The sequence below is a fragment of the Sciurus carolinensis genome, chromosome 4 (genome assembly GCF_902686445.1).
Source record: "Sciurus carolinensis chromosome 4, mSciCar1.2, whole genome shotgun sequence".
Lineage (NCBI taxonomy): Eukaryota > Metazoa > Chordata > Mammalia > Rodentia > Sciuridae > Sciurus > Sciurus carolinensis.
Genome location: NC_062216.1, coordinates 10,736,699 through 10,758,768, shown reverse-complemented (window position 1 = coordinate 10,758,768; position 22,070 = coordinate 10,736,699). Strand labels below are relative to the sequence as shown.

Genomic DNA, 22,070 nt, shown 5'->3' with positions numbered 1-22,070 from the left:
CCCTGGTCTCCTCAGAGTCCACCACCCCCTCAGCCACCACCCGCTGCTACACCAGCCACTCCTGTCCCTTTAGAGGGATCATTGCAAGTAACACGTTCTCACAGCAGGAATTTGGGGGAACTCAAAGGAAGCAGCATCCGTGAACCTACCGGGGAGGGGCACTGCGAGCACCCTGTTCTGTTTCAATTTTTTTTTACCGTGTGTTTTAAAATGAGTATTCAAGTCCATTCTAATGAAACGGGGGGCAGGGGAGCTGTGTGGGACGGAGGAGGTCGGGCTCCCTGCTTTCAATCAGATGGGGGAGAGGATCGGTTTCCAGAATGTCAGGGGGTCCTTCACTTTGCCTTCTCCGCCCTTGTAGGGAGTGGCTGAGGCTGAACTGGAACAAAACCTGAGCCGGACTTTCAAAAGCTTCTTCAGAGCCAGTGATGAGGTGAGCAGCTGGGGAGGGGGAGGGGCAGGAGGGGGCTGCTGTGCAGAAGGGCTGCCTGGGAGCCGCAGGGTCTGGGACTCAGCCATCTGGCCCTGTCGTCTTGGCTTCCACAGTCAGGGTGATTGGGGTCCTACTCCACTGTTCCCTTGTTAATTGAGAAAAATCACACCCGACCAAACACTGAGACAACAGCGATGGTTTGGAAATCACACGTTGTCACCATCACCATTTTAACATGGGTACTGAGTTAGCCAAGTCCAAAACCAACCCTGACCCTAGACCTTTCTGGAACACCCCACAACACTCAGCTCCTGCCCAGGATCCGGGGTGGTCCCACTAGGGCTGTATGCACAGGCAGTGCCTCTTAGGCCTCCCCATGTTTCCAGTAGAACTGCTCACTTCTTGCTTCTCTCTCCTTCATACTGTGTTAAGTTCCTTTTTCTTGGAGTGCCTCCTTTAGTAGTTCTCTCAAGAAAAGTCTGTTAGTGGAAAACTCTGACTATTTGGGCCTGAAAAATCTTTACTTCTGCTTTTGATCTTGAAGAATGGTTTATCTAAATGTAGAATTCTCTTCTGCTCTTGCTTTTGAGAAATCTGCCTCAGCTGTGTATACTCCTGTATATTAATGAATTGTCTAAGACACCATGATATCTAATTATGGTATCTAATCTACCATTTACCCTTCTTTGAAGTTTAATTTTGATTTCAATGAATAGCTTTCTTATTTATGAAAGTTGTATTTGCTTCTTTTCCAAATCATTCAGTTTTATAGTTTTGTTCTATTTTTATTTTTCAGTTCCTTCCTTTGTGGTTTTTGTCCGTTTGTTTATTTTGTTTTGCTTTGGTTTTGGTTTTCATATGGGGGATTGGGTGCCTATCCACGGAGCCACATCCCCTGCCCTTTTTTGTATTTTATTTAGAGACGGGTCTCACTAATTTGCTTAGGGCCTCCCTAAGTTGCTGAGGTTGGCTTTGATTTAGGATCCTCCTGTCTCAATTTCCCAGGCGGCTGGGATTACTGGCGTATGCCACTGTACCCAGCTCCTTCTTTGGTGTCTTTAACGATTTAAAACATCCTCATTTTTCACCTTCTCTCTCTCTCTCTCTCTCACCCTATCATCTGATGTTTTGGGAGAGTCTTCTTACTATTTGCTGCTTCATGCTGTCTCTTGCTATGGGGCCGTGTGTTTGTGTGTGTGTGTGTGTGTGTGTTTTGTCATCTTTAGCGGCACTCAATCTGTACCAGTCCCTTCTGTTGGAACTGAGAAAATGACCCTTTTGAGTGGTTTAGCATTTCTCCTGCCAAGCACCTGGTGGCATTACCAGCCCAGCTTGCTTTACACCTTGGGGTTTCCAGGCCAGGCTGACAGTGCAAATTCAAATGCCAGTAGGTGTGCAGGCAAGCCTGTAGCTATGAATTTTAGGGGAATGCTCTGGTTTCCTCTTTGTACCAAGCTGACGTGAGTAAACTTCTTTGAAATCTGTCAGGATGGGTGGATTTTTTCCTAGTCCATCCCCCCATATTTTTATTGGCACATTAAAGTTGTTCATAATTGTGGAATTTGTTACACATTTATCCTTACACACAATATAGCAGTATAATCTGACCAATATCATTCCCCAGGATTTCCCTCCCTCCCCCTCCTCCAAGTTCATCCTTCAACTGAAGATCCAGGACACCAAGTACTCCAGATTTACCGAATTCACTAGGGAGGGACGGGGGCATCTCATTTTTAGTTTCCTACCTGCTGTAGGCCTAAGGTCTCATCCGTTGCTCTCTGTGGTTGACATTACCAAGATCTGTGAGCAGCCTTGGTTCCAAGTCCTGGAAAGGTCCTCTCCCTCCTGGGGACTTGGCATGTTTGTCATGGAGTGGACCTTCCATCTGCCATTTCATTTTCTGTGGTTTCAGTTATTCTTGTTCATTCGTGGTTCAAAAATATTAAATGGAAAATTCCAGAAATAAATTGTCAGTGTAAAATTATGCCCTATTCTAAGTAGTGCAATGAAATCTCACGTTGCCCCCGGGGATGTGCATCGTCTCTGTCTCTCATAAGGTGTTTTGGGAGTGAAAGAGAGAGGCCAGATCCTGTAGCTTTCATTGCCGTATTGTTATAATCAGCCTGCTGTGGCTGATCTCTTACTGTGCCTCTTGAATGAATTCAGCTTTACCTTGGGTGTGCATGTGCAGGAAAATGCACAGCCTGTGGTGTCCGTGCATCCCGCACTGAGGCCTCGGGACGTGTTGCCCACTCCTCGGGGGCTCTGCGGTGGTGCTGGTGGGAGTTTTGTTTAACAGGGCCTCGTCCGACGACCTGCTCATGGCACGCTTTCCAACTCCTCCTCCCGCAGGGTTTTCTGGCTGTGCACAAGGTTCGTGAAATGGGTAAGAGTCCCGCCCAGGAGATGAGGGCCGAGTGGACCCGGCTGTGGCAGAAGCCCCGAGCCTCCCTTCCAGTCCTGAACTCTGGCTTGCCCAGCTCATGTCCCTGCAGGGTGGTACTTGGTGTCCACTCTGACCCTGACCCTGGCCTGGCCACACAGCCTCAAGCCCCTTGCCTCTAGGGAGCTGTGGACCAAGGTCTTAAGTAGTTGGCGCTCAGAGGACCTTTAGAGCTTGGCTGGGCCAGTCCACCCTCTACTGAGGACCTGAGCCCAGGCAGTGGGGCCACCTGGCATGCGTGCGGCAGGATGGGACTAGACCCCGCCCCTCCGTCATCACCAGCCAGTCCTTCCCCGGGCTCCTTGCTCTAGCTACACCTGCTCCCTCCCGAGGCCATCTTTGTTCTCCCTGGTGGGTTGGATCAAGTGGAGCTCAGATTGGAGCTTATCCCACGCCCTACACCCAGCACGGTTCCCGCACGGTGCCTTGCCATTATCCACTTACGTTTTATTAGTAGTGAAGGTCACTGCCACTTGTCTGAGCCCCTACGGCGTGCTTCAGGAAAGGCCCGGTCACCTTTCCATAGAGTGCTTATCATCCCCATAACGTCCAGACGGTGCCCGGATGATCTCTATATTACAAATGAAGAAGGTGGGTCTCAGAGGGTTGGCATGTCCAGGAGGGCCCAGTGGGTTCACCCCTAGGACCCTGGACACCAGGTGCTCCAAGAGCAGCCCCCTTCCTGCCTCCATCCCTGGAGTTCTTCACGCAGTCCCTCATTCGTCTGCTTGTTCCTTCACTCCGCAAAGGTCCGTGCACACACGGGTGAGCAGCAGCTGGCTGCCACAGTGGGCAGGCACCCCAGGCATAGCCGCTGCCCTCGGGGAGGCCAGCCGCAGCAACAGAGGAAACGGGCAGGGTGTGCCAAGGGGGCCCCAGCCACCCACTTACCCTTCACGTACAGTGTGCAGCTCTGGAGTGACTGGCTGCTGTACCTCGGGGCTTTGTGAGTCTGGTAATGGTGAACTGGCCCCACGCAGGCCCCCGTGTGTATAATCCTGGGGACTGCTGGCAGGCTGCAGTGTGCCCAGGCTGCCCGCTGTCACCACGGGCCACCCTTAGGACCTGGGAACTGCCAGGACAAAGTGCACCTTGAAGACCAGTTGGGATTCCATGCTGAGAAGCACAGGAGGGTCTGTGAGATCAGAAGATAGCAGCACGCGAGCCCCTGGCCGGGGTTCTTCCTGGCCTGGAGGTAAACCAGAGTAATCACCTGTGGAGATCCAGGACTCTAAGGGACAGTTAGTCCAGCTGGTCCAACGAGGTTCAGTCCAGAGGCGAGTGGGAGGGGACCTGAACCAGCCAGTGTCTGCCTACACAGCGTCCCCCTGGAGCTGGGCTGAGGGCACGTGCCGGCAGCAGGGTCATGCTGTGGTCTGTCCCTGAGCAATGGTGGCAGGTGGTGACGTTGAGGACAGTGTGGGGGACACTGCCGGGCTCCAGAGTGACAGTGAGATCACAAGCTCGGAGCTGGAGGAGACATGGGCGCAGTGAGGGCGGGGATGTGATTCTCTGATGGGACGTGAGGGGCGCCCAGGCGCCCAACCCCAGCACCAGCCGCAGACTCAGACGCCTGGCCTGCTGACTGGACGGGAACGGGGGCTCCTTGCAGGAGGACTCCTGGTGAACACCCCTGAAGATCCCAGCCTCAGCAAGATGGTCACGGAGGAGGAAATTCAGTTCTATGTGCAGCAGTTCAAGAAGTCTGGCTTCAGGTAAAGAGGACAGGGCCCCAACCCGAGGCGAGCGGTGGGTGGAGAGGGAGGCTGCTCTCAGGTGGGGACCCAGTGTCCCTCCCCCACAGCCCGCACGCCTGCCCTCTCTGCGGTCTCTGCTTGATTGCTGCAGGGTCAGCAGGCTCACTACCTGAATGGCTCAGCCTCTTTCCGGGTGGCCAGCTGCTCTTTCCTTGTGCCTGGGGCCCCAGCAGGTCGGAGGGTTTGAGATATTCTTCAGCATAACTCCTCTGGGTTAACTCTGGTTCTGTCTCCAGAAAAACCAACCAGCCAACCAGTAAAAGTGAGAAATAGCGAATGGATCCTGGCACCTGGCACCTTTCCCCAGCCTCCCACTGTCCCTTTTCAGTGGTTCCTGGAGCCGGCCAGTGGCCTCTGGGTGGTAGGGGCTGACCCAAGTCTCGTCCCCAGCAGCCTCCCCAAGCCCAAACACGCCCCTCCAAGAACCAGGGTAGTCCCACAGGACCAGCTTCCATGGGTCCCAAAGCCCCCTGAGCTGGGGCCCTGTTACACACTGGGCCTTGCTGAGTAGAGCTCAGTGAGTGTGTCCCGCCAGGCGTGAGTGCGGGGTTCGCCCTGCAGAGCTGTGCTCTCCCCAGAATGGCTGGCTGTGTGCAGCGCGGGCTCCTGTCAGGGGGATGGCGGTCAGGCCCTCGGCTTACCTGAGCGACTCTCCGTCCATTCCCCAGAGGTCCCCTCAACTGGTACCGAAACATGGAAAGGAACTGGCAGTGGGGCTGCAGAGCCTTGGGACGGAAGGTGAGCAGTGTCCTCCCCCACCCGCCCCTGCTGCCCTTCCCGGAGCTCTCGGCTTCCTGTTGGCCCCACCTGGTGGGAGCCCAGGGGGTGGACAGACCTGCACTTGCTCCTGTTCCTCTGGGCTTGGGACACAACTTCACTCGGGAGTCCTCCCTTGCTGATGCGCCCCTCACATGGTGGAGGGTGGCTCTGGGGACCAGCAGCCTTTGTCCAGCATCATCCACGATGCCCAGGTCTCCTGGTGGTGGCCCAGGGTAGCAGGTGGGCCAGGTGATTCCAGGGGTGGCATGGGTCATGCAGCCCGACCACAGAGTAGCGCTTGGTCCCCTCAGAGAGACGGGCATAGGCCTCTTGTGTCCCTTTGGTTTTGTCTGAGTCTCAGTTTCCTCATTTGTTGCGTAGGCCTCTGGTGGGCAAAGGAAGTGAGCTTCCATCCCAGATGTTAAAATCCAGAGGGAAACTGCACCCTCCCCAGCAAGATGGCACAGGGAACCAGGCCTTCATCAGCTCCCTCTGGAGCCCGGGGCCCACTCCATGGAGTGAATGTGCCTGCCGTGCACCAGGCAGCATGCCAGGCCTTCTGGACACTGTAGTCCATACAGTAGGGCAGGTCCTAATCTCTGGAGTAGGTCCTGAGACAGCTGAGCGTATAGCACAGTGACCAAAAGCAGGCTGAGGAGTAAGTCGGCCCAAGTCTAATCCCTGTGCAATGTTGGGAAAGACACTTAACCACTCTGATCTTCTGTTGCCTGTTCTGCAATGAGGAAATGACAAAAATAAAGAGCACCCCCACCGAGTTGTGCAAGGACAAAATGGGTTAGTGCACGAAATGTTAAGAACAATACGTGGCACATAGTAGTCATCATGTTCGTTGTCCTTATCATCACTGTGATAGCTGATGGAAATTACCAAAGTGCACTCTGATGGGCAAGATCTCTGCTGGCCTGGACCCAAATAATAACAAAGGTGTTGGGAAAGAAAACCCAGACGGTGCTAAGGTTGGGAACCCCCTTCCTCTAGGATCACCATGGAAATCTCCCGCCTTTCCTGCCTCTTCTGCTTCTGCCACAATTGACATTTGGGTTTGGAACATTCTAGAGTTTACAGAACCCTATAGCAGTGACTTGGCATTAGTTCTAGCCACTAATCACGTCTTAGTTTCCCCTAGTTCCTGGGCCATTATGGAGGAGGGGTGAGGTGAGGAGCACATTATTGCGCGTAGGTGAAGAAATGGCAAATCCCCAGCACGGTCACACCCAGCCACAGGCCTGGGAGAGTGGTAGGCAGGACAGAGCACGCCACGCCCAGCTGCAGGCCTGAGAGGGATGGTAGGCGGGGCAGAGCATGGCCACGCCCAGATGTCAGCCATGGGAGAGTAGTAGGCAGGACAGAGCACTGCCACGCCCAGCTGCATAAGTAGGAGGGTGGTAGGCGGGGCAGAGCACGAGATGCCCAGAAGCAGGCCTGAGAGGATGGTAGGCGGGACAGAGCACGGCCACGCCCAGCTGTCAGCCATAGGAGAGTGGTAGGCAGTTCACAGCACAGGGAGGCTTCCGGGCCCCATTGTGCCTTTTGCTCATAGCAGATCAAGGTCAGGTCATTTCTGTTGCTTTGATGCGTCATGGACGACTGCTCTGGCCCATCTGCACTCTGGAATCCTGACCGCCCTTTGTAAGCTTTTATTTAATTCAGAAAAAATGAATCTTGACCTTCATTCGAAGACATCTTTCCCTCATCGAATTAGTTCCACAAATATCAGTCACAGAGCAGGCCAGCACACGTGTTCTGACACATGCATGTACCCATACACGTGTTGGTCACTACATTCCAAATGTAGCATCCTAAAGATCTCCAGGAATAACCTGACCTGTCCTTCAGAGCTTGGCAGAAGCAAAGCCAGGCCCACAGGGGCATGACCAGGGTCTTTCCCAGGGGGGCTCAGAGTGGAGATCTGCACCGTGGCATAAGAGCATGGCATGGCTTCTTGCCTGGCATGGGGGGGTGGCATAGTGGCAGCCTGCTGGTTGCTCCTATGGCCCATTCTCTTCCCAGATCCTGATCCCAGCCCTGATGGTAACAGCAGAGAAGGATGTCGTGCTAACCCCTCAGATGACCAAGCACATGGAAGAATGGGTGAGGGAATGGCCCTGCATGGGGTCAAGGTGTCCTGGAGGGAGAGTAGCAGAGGACGCACCTGTCCCAACAGGCAGGAGGGTCAGCTGAAGCTCTGCCCTGATGGGGGTCTGCTGACAACACTATCCCCGCTTGACTGGCACTCCCTTCCCTTCACTGATGTGGGCTCTTGTTCATTCCACAGTCCTTTCCTGGGTAATGCAGGGTTCTTGGGGTGCAGGGATGGCCTACAAGGAGAAGAGGGGAAGACGCCTCCTCCCGGGTGACCTCCGCTGCTCTTTGCAGCAGCCTGAAGCTCCACCCACCATTTGCATACTGCCGCTGACCTTTCTAGATGGGTTTTCTTTCAGATTCCCCAGCTGAAACGAGGACACATTAAGGATTGTGGGCACTGGACACAGATGGAGAAGTAAGGAGACTAGGCGCCCCTGCAGGGAGAGGGAAGCAAGGTTCTCCATTCACTTCCCAAAAAGCTTTCGGATTTAATTCCGCCCTGCCCTGCCCAGCTTGGCGTTCACCCCCACAGCTCCACCTTGGCATGGGGAGAATGAGTTCCGAGTGTGAATTGCCTTCTCCTCCAGGCCCACTGAGTTGAACCAGATCCTCATTAAGTGGCTGCAGACTGACGTCAGGGACCCACCGGTGGTTTCGAAGATTTAACCTGTGGCCATACCCAGCAGCACTACATCCTTCATCTGCAGGGAAACCCTGTCCTCACATGCATCTATCAAGACCAGTGGCTTTGTTCCAAGGAATTCGCCCCAAAGTGATCTTTACATGAAGTTAATCAAATATGCTGTAATTTTAAATCCAGGAAAAATAACACGTAATTGATTCTCTGAGTACAGTTGCCTCCTCCATCCATCTCCAAAGATGGTTAGTGCCCTGAAGGTACAAAATGCAGCACCCAGGTGATGATTTCAGTTTGAACAATTTATAGTTTTGCAGCCAAATCTGTCGTTCATTTTGAAGCATTTCAGCAGAGATTGGGATCCTTTACTCAATAAAGCCACGATGACTTTGCTCTTGCTGTCTGTGCTCTTGGGAGAGCAGGCCACTGTTGGAAGATGCTGCTTTCTTCATTGTTAGAAATGGTTGCATTCGAAGGGAATCTTTTCCTCTGCTCTTGGGCTTTGCTGTGATCTCCAGGGTGCCACGTGACCCAGATCAGTGCCATCCAGGGGAGCCTCCTGGAAGGATGCAGTGATCTGCAGCAGCTGGCACCAGGCAGCCCTGGGCCCTTCCAGAGTTGGCTGAACATTTCCATAGCAAGAGTTTGCTCAGGTACCGACGCACAACTTGAGCACTTGAAATGTGCTAGTGAGACTGAGGAAACAAATTTTAGATTTCATTTTCAATGCAAAGAGACCCCTTTGGTTAGCTGCCACTGCATGGCTCAGTGCAGATGTAGCTATCTTCCTCTCCAGCCTCTCCTTTCTCTTGTCACATCATTAGGCCCCAGGTCACCCTGGTTTGGTCTCCTGCAATCATCTGTCCATTTCCCCTTTTTTTGACACCAAAGCCCTGCAACAGCCTCCTTAAACACTGCAGGTTGGATCCTCCCAGCTGCCTTCAGGATAAAGCCTGGCCCCTGCTCACTCCTGCAGGCCCCTTTCTCTGATCCTAACTGCCCTCTGTATCTCTGTCCTTGAATTCTGCACACACCACGCTGGTTCTCCTTGACCCTCCAACTCTGGTTGCGCATTCTTTCCTGGAGTCTCCCAGCTGCAGCCCCTCCACTAAGCTTCAGTCTGGGTCCTGGGTCCTTCCTCGCCCAGCCAGTGTTCACAGATATATGCACACCTTCCTCGCTGCACTTTGTGCAGGAAAAGCCCTCCGAGGAGGAGATTTCCCCAAGCAAGTTCCAAATTATGATGAGCATAAGTTGGCCAGGCAATGGGGGCAGTCAGAAACGTGAGCAGCATCGTTCATTACCCCTGTGTGCCTGGTCTTACGTAGTACATCACCTCTGACCCTTCTCGAGGCTCCTTCCCATTTAACAGAGAGGGAGACAGGTGCAGACAACTTGTTCAGGGTCACTCAGCAGTTGGGGGCGGGGCCTGAACTTGAGCTCTGCTAAGTGCTACCAAAAGTCTGCTTCCTAAATATGAAGCTAAACCAGCTGGGTCAGGCATCTGACCTGCTGTATACCATGAGAAAAGGGTCCTGTGCCCCAGTTCCCTCCTCCTACAAAAAGGGGACATTGATAGTACCTAAGCCATAGGGAATTGTTGGTAGGAAATATGGTAATATACAGAGTTCTGGGGGGAAGGTTAGCGTGAGATTTCCAGTTTATCCAAGAGCAAGACCCATGGGGGCTTTAAATATCCAGCCACACCACTGCCACTACCACCTCCATTCCTTTGCATCTCAGAATGAAAGGGCTCATTTGAAAAGCAAATATATGACCCAGGGGAACTGGCTATCTGAGCCAGATGACATTGTTTTGCTAATTGGATCTGTCCAAGCTCATTTTTAAGAAAGAATGGGGGAAAGAAGAAGAATCTTAGAACACCCTTCCCAAGAAGAAGCCAAACAGTAAAATCTATTTTCCCTGTAAGCTCAGTTTCAGTGATTCTGTCCATTAAACCCCACAAACTATCAAAAGTACCTCAAGTACCTCAGAAATTCTACTGTTCTGGCAAATAAGAGTCGAATGAATCAAGTCCATAACACTGCAACAAAAATGAAGCCAGTCGTGCAACATTGCAAGTCCATTGTGATGCTAGACTGGAAAAGATCTCTAGGTTGTATGAGAAAATACCAGAGTACCCACAGCTGTGTCTCCAGGTCTCCTCTGGGGAGATTTGGGCCACATGTCAACTGCTATGGTTTTAGCAGCAAAAGAGATTAACCAGGTATTAGGGTTTGGATGTGAGGTATCCCCAAAAAACTCATGTATGAGACAATGCAGGAAGGTTCAGAGGAGAAATGATTGGGCTGTAAGAGTCTTAAACCCATCAGTGATTTTATCCCTTGATAGGAATTAACTGAGTGGTAACTGAAGTGGTGGGTGGGGTGGAGGAGGTGGGAATTGGGGCGTGGCTTTAGGTATACCTGTGTATCTGGGAGTGGAGTCTCTCTGCTTCCTGATCACAGTATGAGCTGCTTCCCTCTGCCACACAGTGATGTTCAGCCTCATCTCAAACCCTGAGGAATGGAGCTGGCCTTCTGTGGACTAAGACCTCTGACACCGAGAGCCCTCAAATAAACTTGTCCTCCCTAAAATTGTTCTAGTCAGGTCTTTTAGTCACAGCAACAAAAAAACTGACTAAAACACCAGGATAGGAAGGGAAGCTTTTCAAACCCATTTTATTTATGCTTGCTTGGAGTGTGTTCATAATTAATTACAGGATGTTAGTTTTTAAGTCATGGCTATAAAGGAATAAGTAACAAGTGTACTCACCTCTGCTGAAAGAAATAGGCTTCTAAAAAGAGCTGCCGCAGACCCTGTATTTTTTGCACCCATGTTCCAGTGGGGTTGTGGTGCTGCGCCTAGGAGAGTCACCATCACTCACAGCTCTATCCAAGGTTTCCAAAGCAAACAGCCTCAAAAAGTGATTCTTAGATTAGCTGGGAGGAAAAGCTATTTCTATCATTCTTAGGGTATGACAAACTCATGATGGTAACGTATATCAAAATAAAATATACAGAATTCAATACATAAAAACTTGGTGAAATTAAAGCTGTGAATACCTGGACATTTATAGTTTTAAATATGCATGTCAGAAAGAAAAGTTTTAAATTAATTATATAAACTTCCATTTCCAGAAACCAGAAAAAGTATACCTGAAGCAGAAAGAAATGAACACGAGAACAAAAATCAACAAAAAAGAAAACAAATATATAATAGAACAAAATCAGGACAGCCAAATTTGAGCATTTTAAGTTAATAAAAACAATAAGCTCCAAGGACGACTACACAATTTTTTTAAAAAAATCACAATGATCAATACTGAGAATGAAAAGGAGGAGATCGCTGCACATGCCACAGTTTGCAAAGGATGGCAGAGGAGAGGAGAGTATTTTGAACAACGTTCACCAATTCATTTGCAAAGGACAGAAGAATGTACACATTCCTTCAGAAACACAATTTTCTCAAACACAAGGGGAAAGAGGTTATCTTAATATTTTAAAGAAATCAGATCCATAAGTAAAAAGCCCTATCACAAAGAAAACTCCAGGTCCTAATAGCTCCATTTATAAATACTAAAAACCATGAAAGAAACTGACATATAGTAAGAAAGGGATAAGGCACCAGGCATGGTGGTGCACACCTGTAATCCCAGGGGTTGGGGAGGCTGGGGCAGGAGGACTGCGAGTTCAAAGCCAGCCTCAGCAATTTAGCCCTAAGTAATTTAGTGAGACCCTGTCTCAAAATTAAAAATAAAAAAGGCTAGGGATGTGGCTCAGTGGTAAATTGCCCCTAGGTTAAATCCCCAATACAAAAAAAAAAAAAGAAAAAGAAAAAGAAAAGAAAGAGATAAGGCAACTCAATTAGAAAATGAACCAAAGTCTCAAGCAGGCAATTGCCAAAGCAGCTATATAAATTGTCATTGACAGATAAAATTGTGTTCAAGTTTATTAACCACAAGAAAATGCAAATTAAATCCCAAATGCAGACCCTCTACAAGTCAATAAAAATACATGAAATAAGGGGAGAAAAAAAGTGTAGGATCGATATGGAGGAACTGGTATGTTCAGACACCTCTGGAGGGAGTATAAATGAGTGCCAGTCTTAGAGAACTTTTTGGAAGTAGCTACCAAGACATACCCTGTAATCCATTCTAGAAATATACCCAAGGAAAATTCCATAAAAGGCATATGCAAGACTTTTTGTAGCCAAATATTGTTTTTAATAGTTGGAACTATAAACAAACCAAATGTTCACCAACAGTAAAATGGAAAGACAAATGTTGTTATGGATGGGCCTTATGACCTTCACGTTAGAGAAATCCAAATATAAAGAGCAACTACAATATTTGTTAGAAGTAATGATTGTCAGGGGGGGCCGGTAATTGGGGACTCTAGTGGTCTGTATCTTGATCCAGGTATAATTACATGGATTCGTTCACTTAAGGATCTATCAAGCTGTCCATGTATGATTGAACCGCACATATACATGTAATATATTATTATTAAGAATTAAAAGTTCACTTAAGAAGTAGACATGTATCTTCTTCTCAGCTGTTTCATCCACCCTGTCCCTTAGAAGTGAATCTGCTGCTCTCTTGATGCGATGGCGCACGCCTATAATTCCAGCGGCTCAGGAGGCTGAGGCCTGAGGATCTTGAACTCAAAACCAGCCTCAGCAATTTAGCGAGGCCCTAAGCAATTTAGCGAGACTCTGTCTCAAAATAAAACATAAAAAGGGCTGGGATGTGACTCCACGGTTAAGCACCCTTGTGTTCAATCCCCAGTGAAGGAAGGAAGGAAGGAAGGAAGGGAGGGAGGGAGGGAGGGAGGAAGGAAGGAAGGAAGGAAGGAAGGAAGGAGAGAAAGAAAAAGAAAGCGATCTCTCTCCGTCTCCCCCTCCCTCTCCCTCCCTCTCCCTCCCTCTCCCTCTTCCTCTTCCCTTAGCTTCCAGTAGGCGTCAAATCCAGTGGGTCCTCTTTTGAGAGAGACTTGCCGGTCAAGGCCACCCAGATTCAACAGCGCTCCCGCCGGGCTCTGGGCACCTGGCTCAGTCCCCTGTCCTCTCGCACGGTGCGAGGCCAGGAGGGGTCACCTCGCGCTCCCAACTGCCTGGTAGCGGGCCAACCGCCACACTGGGGATGGGATCCGGACCGCTAGCCATGTTGCGCGTCCTCCTTCTTCTCGGCGGGCTGGGTGGGCTCAGCGGGTACAGCCAGGGCCACAGGGAACACAGTGAGTACCACCTTTCCTGACCTTCGGGCGCGCGCGCTCCCCTCTGGCCTCGCCGGCCAGGTTGCACTCTGCATGCGCGGAAAGCGCCTTCCAGCTCCCGCTCCGCGCACCGCAGCCTCGCACAACCCCAAAGCACACTGGGCGAGCGGGGCGCTCTCCCACGCCCGCAGGGACCCCAGCCCAGACCCGAGATTCCAGCCCTCTCCAGCACGACTGGAGGTGGGAGTTGCAGATCTGCTGCGCTCTAGTGCTGCTGACCGTGGAGACCCAACTTCTGAACTCCCCGATGTATGGGCTCCAGGGATACGAGTTATATTGGTATTGAGCTTGACTTTTGTCCCAGAATTACCAGATCCTGCCCACGGGGCAATAGTCGTACAACCATATACCTAACTGTCTTTAAAAACTCTTGTAATTCTAGAAAGAAGTAAAAATATGGGAAAGATGGTAAACCTGAGAGGTGACATAGGGAACGCAGATTATGCATTTAGATGGGACAGGATGAAGGAACCTGCAGCGCTGGGCATTCCTCTAATAAAGTATTTTGCACCTTGCAGATTATGAAAGACTGCACGTGCAAGTTACGGTTCCAGTGAAAATACGGTCAATCAAAACCGGAGGATTTGAATCACATGTAATTCATCACTAACGTTGTTCACAATTTTAAAATGATGGGAGGATGTTGTTCTCAAGATGTTAATTTGCCATTTTTCATTCAAGCACACTTGCTGAATTTTATATTTATACTCAATTTTTCTTGAGTGGAAAAGTCTTTTTTGAAAATGAGCCAAAATTAATGTTTCCCAGAAACAATGTTGTGGTGATATGGGCTGTCGAAGCCTGGAGTCCCACCTTCCAAATCTGGTTTCCTCCTAGGTGTCTCTGAATACTTGCTGACCTGATCCTCTGGCCTCTCCTCACCTACCCACCAGCCTATGTGTGGAGAAAAAAAAATGGGGATGGGGAATAATGATTAATTGATTCAATGATACTATGTATGAATGATTTTCCCCCTTTTGATTGCACATATGTTAATGGTTAACATTTTTAAAGCTGCTTTCATTTGTCTCAGGATTATTATTCTTGTTTTTCTTATCTTATCTTTTTTTTTTTTTTTTTTCATAAGTCCTAGAATCTTTTCTGGAGAAGTGAAATATGTTTTGTGAAACCTCACTTTTCCTTTTGGTGAGGAAGTGGATGTTCTGGTGATTTAAGTGTTTCCTTAGCAAGTCTCCATTTGACACCTTGATCTAGAGATTTAAATTTGTGACTTTCATTTTTAAATGAATGCATATCTGTTTATGAAACTTTAAAATCACTTAAGTAAAGTAGTGAGGCTCTGATAGAATTTTAGGAGAGAATATTAATACAGAAGTATTGTGGGCATGTTAGTTATTTTAGAAAATAAACAAGGAATCTGTTCAGAGGGAAATATTTTAAAGAGGCATTGCCAGATTGTTGCAAGATGATGATTTATTACAAGTGAAGTAGAAGAAAAATATTCCTCTTCAAAAATTCAATTTGCTAAAAGCATAAATTTTTAAGGCTGTCACTATCACAAAAAATGTTAAGTTGGTGTTCCTTTGCTTGATTGAATACACATAGATCAAAACATCACATCACACCCCGTAAATAGATACAATTATTATTCATCAATTAAAAATAATTTTTTAAAAAACTCAAGAGGCAACATAATTATGCACAACCAGGCAATGGGAAAGCAAAACCCTTTCAAGTAAACTTTTCAAAGGCCTGTCGATTCGTACAGTATTGGGAAAACCTCCTTTGGTGCCTGGGGAAGTCTCTGCCTGCACTTAAGATGGACCCAAGCAAATTTAGAATTTCTATTTTCACTAAAAGGGGCTCCCTGTGAGGAAGTAACCATCCCAACACCAAAAGTTATGGGATATAACAGGGTAGAAGAGGTGGGAATAAATGAATGCAAGAATCCCGAATATCTACACAGGTCAGGCAGAGCCAATTCTCTTAGCCAGAGTGGCTGTTGTACTGTTTTCCTTAGAAAGAAGGAATCAAAATGCTGGTCTCCAGTTGCTGCATCTATAGAGTAACAAAGTTCTTAGTTATGACTAACAGTTAGCTGGCCTGTGGACATGGGCAGGTAGGGGCAGATAGGGCCAGACGCCCTGCCTTAGCGTTCACTCTGGAGTCCAATGACACCTGATTTTCTTCTCAGCAAAGCACTCGCTGAGCACCCACAGTGAGCACCGCCTACGAGAAACACCAACTGACAACTCAGGAATCCTGGGTGGGTAACCAGAGGCTTGCCATGGCACAGGAACTGAGGCAAAGCAAGTGACTCCCAACAGGCCCTCCCCTGCTGTTCCATAATGGCCCTCAGCCACATATTCTGTACACACATTTATACTGTACATAACACCTACCAGAAAAGGAACAATTACTTCAGATAAGTGGAGCAAATTGGTTTTTAATTTTAGTTCAGTTTTTTTTTTTTCCAGATACATTGAGTTCATGAAGGGCAACAGGAACAGCTATGGCTTAAGTTTTCTAGATAGATGATAGCTGAAGACATAGCTAGATTCATGGATGAGTCCTGTTCTGTTAGGATAGTTCGCTGTATGCCATGGGCTGAATCGTGACCCCACCCCTGTAAAAAATTGATTTGTTGAAGACCTAACCCCCAGTCCCTCATATTGTAATCCTATTTGAAGAGAGAGGTAATTAAACTAAGTGAGGTCATTAAAGTGGGTCCTAATCTAACATAACTGGTGCCCTTATGAGAAGAGGGAGAAGATGCCGTCTTCAGAGCAAGCACAGAGGCCTGGAATGGGTCTTTCCCTCATGGTCCTCAGAAGGAAACCACCTTTCAATGCTTTGATCTCAGACTTCTAGCCTCTACAACTGGGAGAAAATAAATTTCAGTTGTTTAAACCCAAACATTAAAAAACATGCCCAATTTAATAAATGATGGAGGGCAGTTGATCAGCAATACAAAATAAAAATAATGATGAACTGTATAGTAGTGCCACCTCATACACCAAAGTTGATTCCAGATAACACAAATGCACAAATGAGAGTAAAATACTAAGAATTTGAAAGAAGTTATAGGATATACATTTTAGAACCTTATAATAGAGAAGAATTGAACAATGAAGAAAAAGCATAAATTCTTAAGTAAAAGATTGAGGAATACCTAGATTTAAATAAGCAAAAGTAACCATAAACAAAGTGAAAAACATTCCAAACTCATATTTTGTAGTTCACATACTGCACATACAAGTTTCCAAAATAGATCAAGAACTTTTACAAATCGATAAGAAAAAAAAAAAGAAAAACAGAAACACGTATACAGTTATGAATGGCAAGAAAGTGTTAAGCTCAACAGGGTGACAAACATCAAGTGTAATCAAATGGAGAAATTTGCCAAGAATTGCAAAATAAATGGAGTAGGACACTCTTTTTACATCCATCACTGGCGAAAATTAAATCTAAGAAAACAAAATGTGATTAGAAGATATAAATAAAAAGGTAATCTCATTTTCTGCTTATAAATATGTAAATTGGCACAACCACTTTGAAGATTATTTTTTAGATTATGAGGGATATTGCAAAAACACTCTGTTTTTAACAAAAGAAGTTCATTCATAAGTAACATAAATCTGACAATTATACACATATTGCAGTAAAACAAATAGAACTATATGTCCAATAAGAAGATAGGTGAATAAACTATGGTCTATTCAGAAAATGAAATTTTATGCCATAGAGGAAATAATGATAAAGCTACAGGTATCCAAGGTGATGGTGATGGAAGCCAATATTTGCTACAGTGCTTATTATGTCTGAGGCAGTGTTTTATGCAGCAGATGAAATATGTAACTTGTAGGATAAAATTCATGTGAAGTTAAAATTTTTGCAAAACCACTTTTTTAAACAAACATCCATAAATATGAAAATATGCGTGAGAATAATAAACATGAAATTCAGGAGGCTGGTTAGCTGGGATGTAAAACGGAAAATATGTAGCCTAAGGAGTAGGCTTACCATTACTTTTGAATACTTGCAATTTTTTCAGTTTTCAATGTTATCATTGGTGACATGGTATTTTATATGCTTTTCCTTGAATTTTATATGCCTAATATACATGATCAAAATAATAACAGTGGCTTATATAGAAGTTTAAATGTCCTTTAAAAGATAATTAAAGTTGAAACATTGGAAGCTTCCTTCCAGAGATCAAGAAGGAAGGCTCCCTATCACTTATTCTATTTATCGTTGTCATGGAAGCACTAACCATTGCAATAAGGAAAGAAAACAATAAAAATAAATAGGCAAAATTGGAGGGAAAATAATGCTATCATTATTTGCAGACAAAATGGTGGTATACAAAATAAAATCTAAATCTTTTAGAGGACAATTGGAAATAATACACTGACTTAGCAAAGTTTTTGGAAACATGATTGAAATTGAAATACAGAAACAAGTAGTATTTCTATTCCAGCAATCAAAAAATGAAAAACATAATTCTTAAAAAGATTTAACTATACTATGTAAAAATCTAAATGCAGATCTCACAAGGATAAGCAAAACCTCTCCACTGAAGACAATAAAATAATATGAGAGAAAATAAAGACTTTAATAACTGGAGATATATTACATGCTTGTGGATTGAATGATTCAATAATGAAGATGTCAAGTCTCTGCAAAGTGACTGATAGAGAATTAATTGTCACTTCATTGGATACCATTTCTTAATCCTCTTATTAATAAAAATAGGTTGAGTTTGCATTCAAACTATGAACAAATTTTATAAAATCTATTAATATTATAAATTATGTGTCATTAATTCTTTGCTCTTTTAAATAATTTAGGTATAGTCTATCCATTTTAAACAGAGTTTTACAGTGGCCTCAATATTCAGCTAACACAATTACAGGATTAAAAAAGTCCACTCTCAGGGTTGGGGTTGTGGCTCAGTGGTAGAGTGCTCACCTAGCATGTGTGAGGCACTGGGTTTGATCCTAAGCACCACATAAAAATAAAAAATAAAATAAAGGTATTCTGTCCATCTACAACTAAAAAAATTTTTTTAAATCCACTCTTATGAGTCTGTTATTTTCTTAAGAGTCTGTTATTGGATAAGTTGAAAATTAATGAATAAGAAATTATAGCAATCACATTCTACTAACCAAATCAAAATTTTAACATCAAACTGAATTCTAAATTTTTCTTTTTGTTGCATTAATGTTTTGGAACGTAATTGTCATTAAGGTAAAAATGTTAGTTTTCCTTTCTAACCATTTTCTTTGCTTTTCCAATGTCCTCTCCCTACCAGGTGTCCTACAACATTACAATTGAGGGGAAAACATACACTATGAACCTGACGCAAAAGTAGGTGATGGTGTTGTAGCGACTGTCTTTGCTCTATTTATAATTATTGTTTATAAATATCCAGAATGCAATTATTTTGCATTTGAGAATGTTACTAGTTACTGAGTGTTCCTTTTTCTCTTATGTTGTTCTTTAAACACCTGAAGTCTCTGTAACAAATACCCAGATTAGAATCCATAGTGCCAATCCCATTTCCACAGTAGTGATCTTCCCAGTAGCATCCGATTGAGTTTTGGCTATCCAAGAGGTTTCATGGAAAATGAATTTTGATAATTTCCTGAAAACATAAATACAGTTTGTTTTCAAGTTCCCTTATATTCAACTTATAGTTAAAGGATCAGAGCAGATCCTTGAATGTCGTGAATTACAACAATTTTTTTTTAATTAACGTATGTACCCTATCACAATGTATTAAGCACTTAGATTACACTTGTAATTAGCCAAACTCAATCCTGTGTCAGCTAATAAATTCGGGGAAAGTGAAGCATAAAATGCGGAGCAAGAAAGAAAAATCAAATTTGAAATGGTCCTTGTTTCAATAAGAACGAGTGACTAAAAACGATGAAAGGAAGAAGTGGATGGAACTAGTTTGAAGGAAGATACGAAAAGCTGACTCAAAATTATTTCTTCCTGAGGGAAAAAACTGAGCATCTTTGCAATAAATGCACAGAGAAACCCCAGACAGTATCTCCCTAGCAGTGATGGGCTTACAAACAAGCCTAGAGATAGAAATATGGAAAGTATAATGGGTTAGAAATGTAAGATCTGAATTAAAATGCAGTCTTTGCGGATTTCTTTTTTGTACTGGGAAAAAGGTATAGAATATACAATTAATGGTGATGTCTGATGAATATGTAAATGACCATTTATTATTCAACTTGCAAATAATTTATGTCTTCTCTTACACACAAGCAATCAAAAGGCATTTAATAAAACACTCACATACTTACAACAACAAAAAAAAGATCTTTTGAATAGCAGCCACCTTTTCAATGAGTAAAGTTAGAATATAGTTACAAATACTTAATGCTTAATCAAAGAAGCACCAGCTCTTTGTAAATTCAGTAGTAACTGCCAAATAACTCTTGGTTAAAGACATTTTCAAAGCATTATGGCAAAAATATCAATAAAGTGACATCAGGTAGAATGTTATAAATCAAACCTTCTAGGTGTGAATGACCAAATCAACAAAGTCCAAGGCAGAGCTTTGGCTGTTTTTACATTTGACATGCAGCAGATGAGACTCAAGTGTACAGTGCTGGAGAGCGGGGAGGACAGGATGTGTACCCAGAAGTGGCCTTTCCAGAATAGATGATAGTTCTATTCTTAATTTTTGAGGAACCCCTGTACTCTTTTCCATAAAGACGATCCTAATTTGCATCCCTACCAGCCTGTACAAGGGTTCTTTATCCTTCTCATTCTCACCAACATCTGTCATCTCTCCTCTCCTTGATAATAGCCATTCTAATAGGTGTGAGGTGATGCATCCTTGTGGTTTTAATTGGCATTTCTCTGATGGCCACTGATATTGAGCATTTTCCTAAATACTTGTCGACCATTTGTACGTATTGTTTTGAGAAATATTTATGCACGTCTTCTCCCATTTTTAAGATTGCATTATTTGTTTCCTTGCTGTTCTTTATAAAATTTCAACAATAAATATTAAAACCCTTAACAGCTGTAGGGTTTGCAAATATCTGTCTTCCATCCTGCAGTTTGTCTCCTCCCTTTGTTGACTGACAGTTTTGCTGCGCAGAAGCTTTCTAGCCTGGTGCAGTTCCACTAGTCTGTTTTCACTTTTGTTGCTTATGCTTTTTTGTTCATATCCAAAGAGGCTTTGCCCAGAGGAATGTAAAGGAGATTTCCCATGTTTTCTTCTAGAAGCTTCTAGTTTCAGGTCTTATATTGAAGTCTTTAATCTACTTCCAGTGGATCTTCATATGTGTTGTGAGTTGAGGGTCCAACTCCATTCTTCTGCATATGGACATTATTTTCCAAACGTGATTTGTTGAACAGTCTGTTTTCTCCCTGTTGTATGTGCGGAGAGAGGTGACAGAGGCTGGGACAGCAGTGACTGAGATTGGGGGTCTCTGATGACCTCTTGGCTGTGGCATACCGGGTGCCTGGGAATGTTTCTGTGTAAGAGCACAGGATGTTTAACTGCTGTGGCAATGCCCTGCATGAGGAGGCTGTGTGCAAGAGTCCTATCACCTCCGACCTTGATCTCAGGCACATAGCTCCTGGGAAGGAAGGGAATCTATTGCTAGACAACCACAATGTTTCACCAGCTCTGCTTCTCCAGTTCCTGCCTGTCTTATAGTAATTATTAACAATGGACTTTCTTGAGGCTTCACAAAGCTCCTAACGTTGCACTTCACAACTGTGGAAAAGCTACATAGATGTCCTAGTTTCTGTTACTTTCCTGAATATAAAGAATAATGCTTGCATAGTCTTTAACCTGATAATGAGACATATATAAATAAAGATTGTTGGCATAACTCTAGATCTACATCTCCATCAGAAAGCAGAGCTCTACCTGATCCCAGCTTAATCTTCAAGAGCTGTGTCTGTGAATCTTTATTTTCGAATCCCCCTTTGCCCCTCGCCAGACCGGAGAGTTTGGTCACACTGGTAGTGACATGTGTGTTCTTGCTGATGTTGCTAAAAATCAATTAACTGTAAATAAGTGGATTTATTTATCTGTATCTATTCTGTTCCACTGGTCTTCATGTCTGTTTTTGCACCAGTACCATTCTGTTTTGATTACTATAGCTTTGCAGTATATTTTGAAATCAGGTCATCGGAAGCCTCCAAGTATATCCTTTTTGCTCTAGCTATTTGAGAAAATTTAATGAGGAGGTAGAAGATCCGCACACTGAAAAATCTTTTTCTGCCAACCTACCCATCTATAATAAATTCAATAAGTATCTTTAAAAATGAAAGTTTAGGAAACAAAATTTCCATTAAATACTCTTTTATCTTTATTTTTGCAGAATTTTTTTACCTCATAATTTTAAAGTTTATGGTTATGATGGTGCAGGAATCATGAAGCCCCTTGATAAAGATTTTCAGGTATGATTTTCATTATCTATTGTACCTTTGTGATATGAGTTTCTCTGATCATGTTATTTAGGGTTCACATATTCCCAAAGTACAAAGGGTTGAGGTTATGTCTTGTTTTGATACAAACCTAATCATTTCATTTTGACAGTGTGTTCTCAGCCCTATTAAACAGATAATTACTAAGCCAAATATGATTGTGTGTTTCTAAACTATTTGTTTCATGATGAAGTACATGGATGTGCTCATGTATCTGTGGCAATGGTGT

General features: G+C 44.9%; 2 protein-coding genes across 4 annotated transcripts in view; both read left to right on the top strand.

The window, feature by feature from the left end:
- Ephx2 (epoxide hydrolase 2) overlaps window positions 1-8,527 on the top strand; it is a 54,671-nt gene extending 46,144 nt beyond the window's left edge. For both annotated transcript variants that reach the window (XM_047549236.1, XM_047549237.1), the window contains 7 exons: window positions 362-433; window positions 2,786-2,819; window positions 4,489-4,591; window positions 5,302-5,371; window positions 7,424-7,504; window positions 7,855-7,913; window positions 8,086-8,527. In XM_047549236.1, the coding sequence (XP_047405192.1) occupies window positions 362-433; window positions 2,786-2,819; window positions 4,489-4,591; window positions 5,302-5,371; window positions 7,424-7,504; window positions 7,855-7,913; window positions 8,086-8,164 (498 nt within the window). In that variant the 3' untranslated portion in view covers window positions 8,165-8,527. The remainder of the gene's footprint in view (window positions 1-361; window positions 434-2,785; window positions 2,820-4,488; window positions 4,592-5,301; window positions 5,372-7,423; window positions 7,505-7,854; window positions 7,914-8,085) is intronic.
- Window positions 8,528-13,145: 4,618 nt separating this feature from the next.
- The window catches only part of LOC124983089 (disintegrin and metalloproteinase domain-containing protein 2-like), a 67,938-nt gene continuing 59,013 nt past the window's right edge, over window positions 13,146-22,070 (top strand). For both annotated transcript variants that reach the window (XM_047549997.1, XM_047549998.1), the window contains exons 1-4: window positions 13,146-13,372; window positions 13,930-14,006; window positions 18,687-18,742; window positions 21,736-21,814. In XM_047549997.1, the coding sequence (XP_047405953.1) occupies window positions 13,279-13,372; window positions 13,930-14,006; window positions 18,687-18,742; window positions 21,736-21,814 (306 nt within the window). In that variant the 5' untranslated portion in view covers window positions 13,146-13,278. The remainder of the gene's footprint in view (window positions 13,373-13,929; window positions 14,007-18,686; window positions 18,743-21,735; window positions 21,815-22,070) is intronic.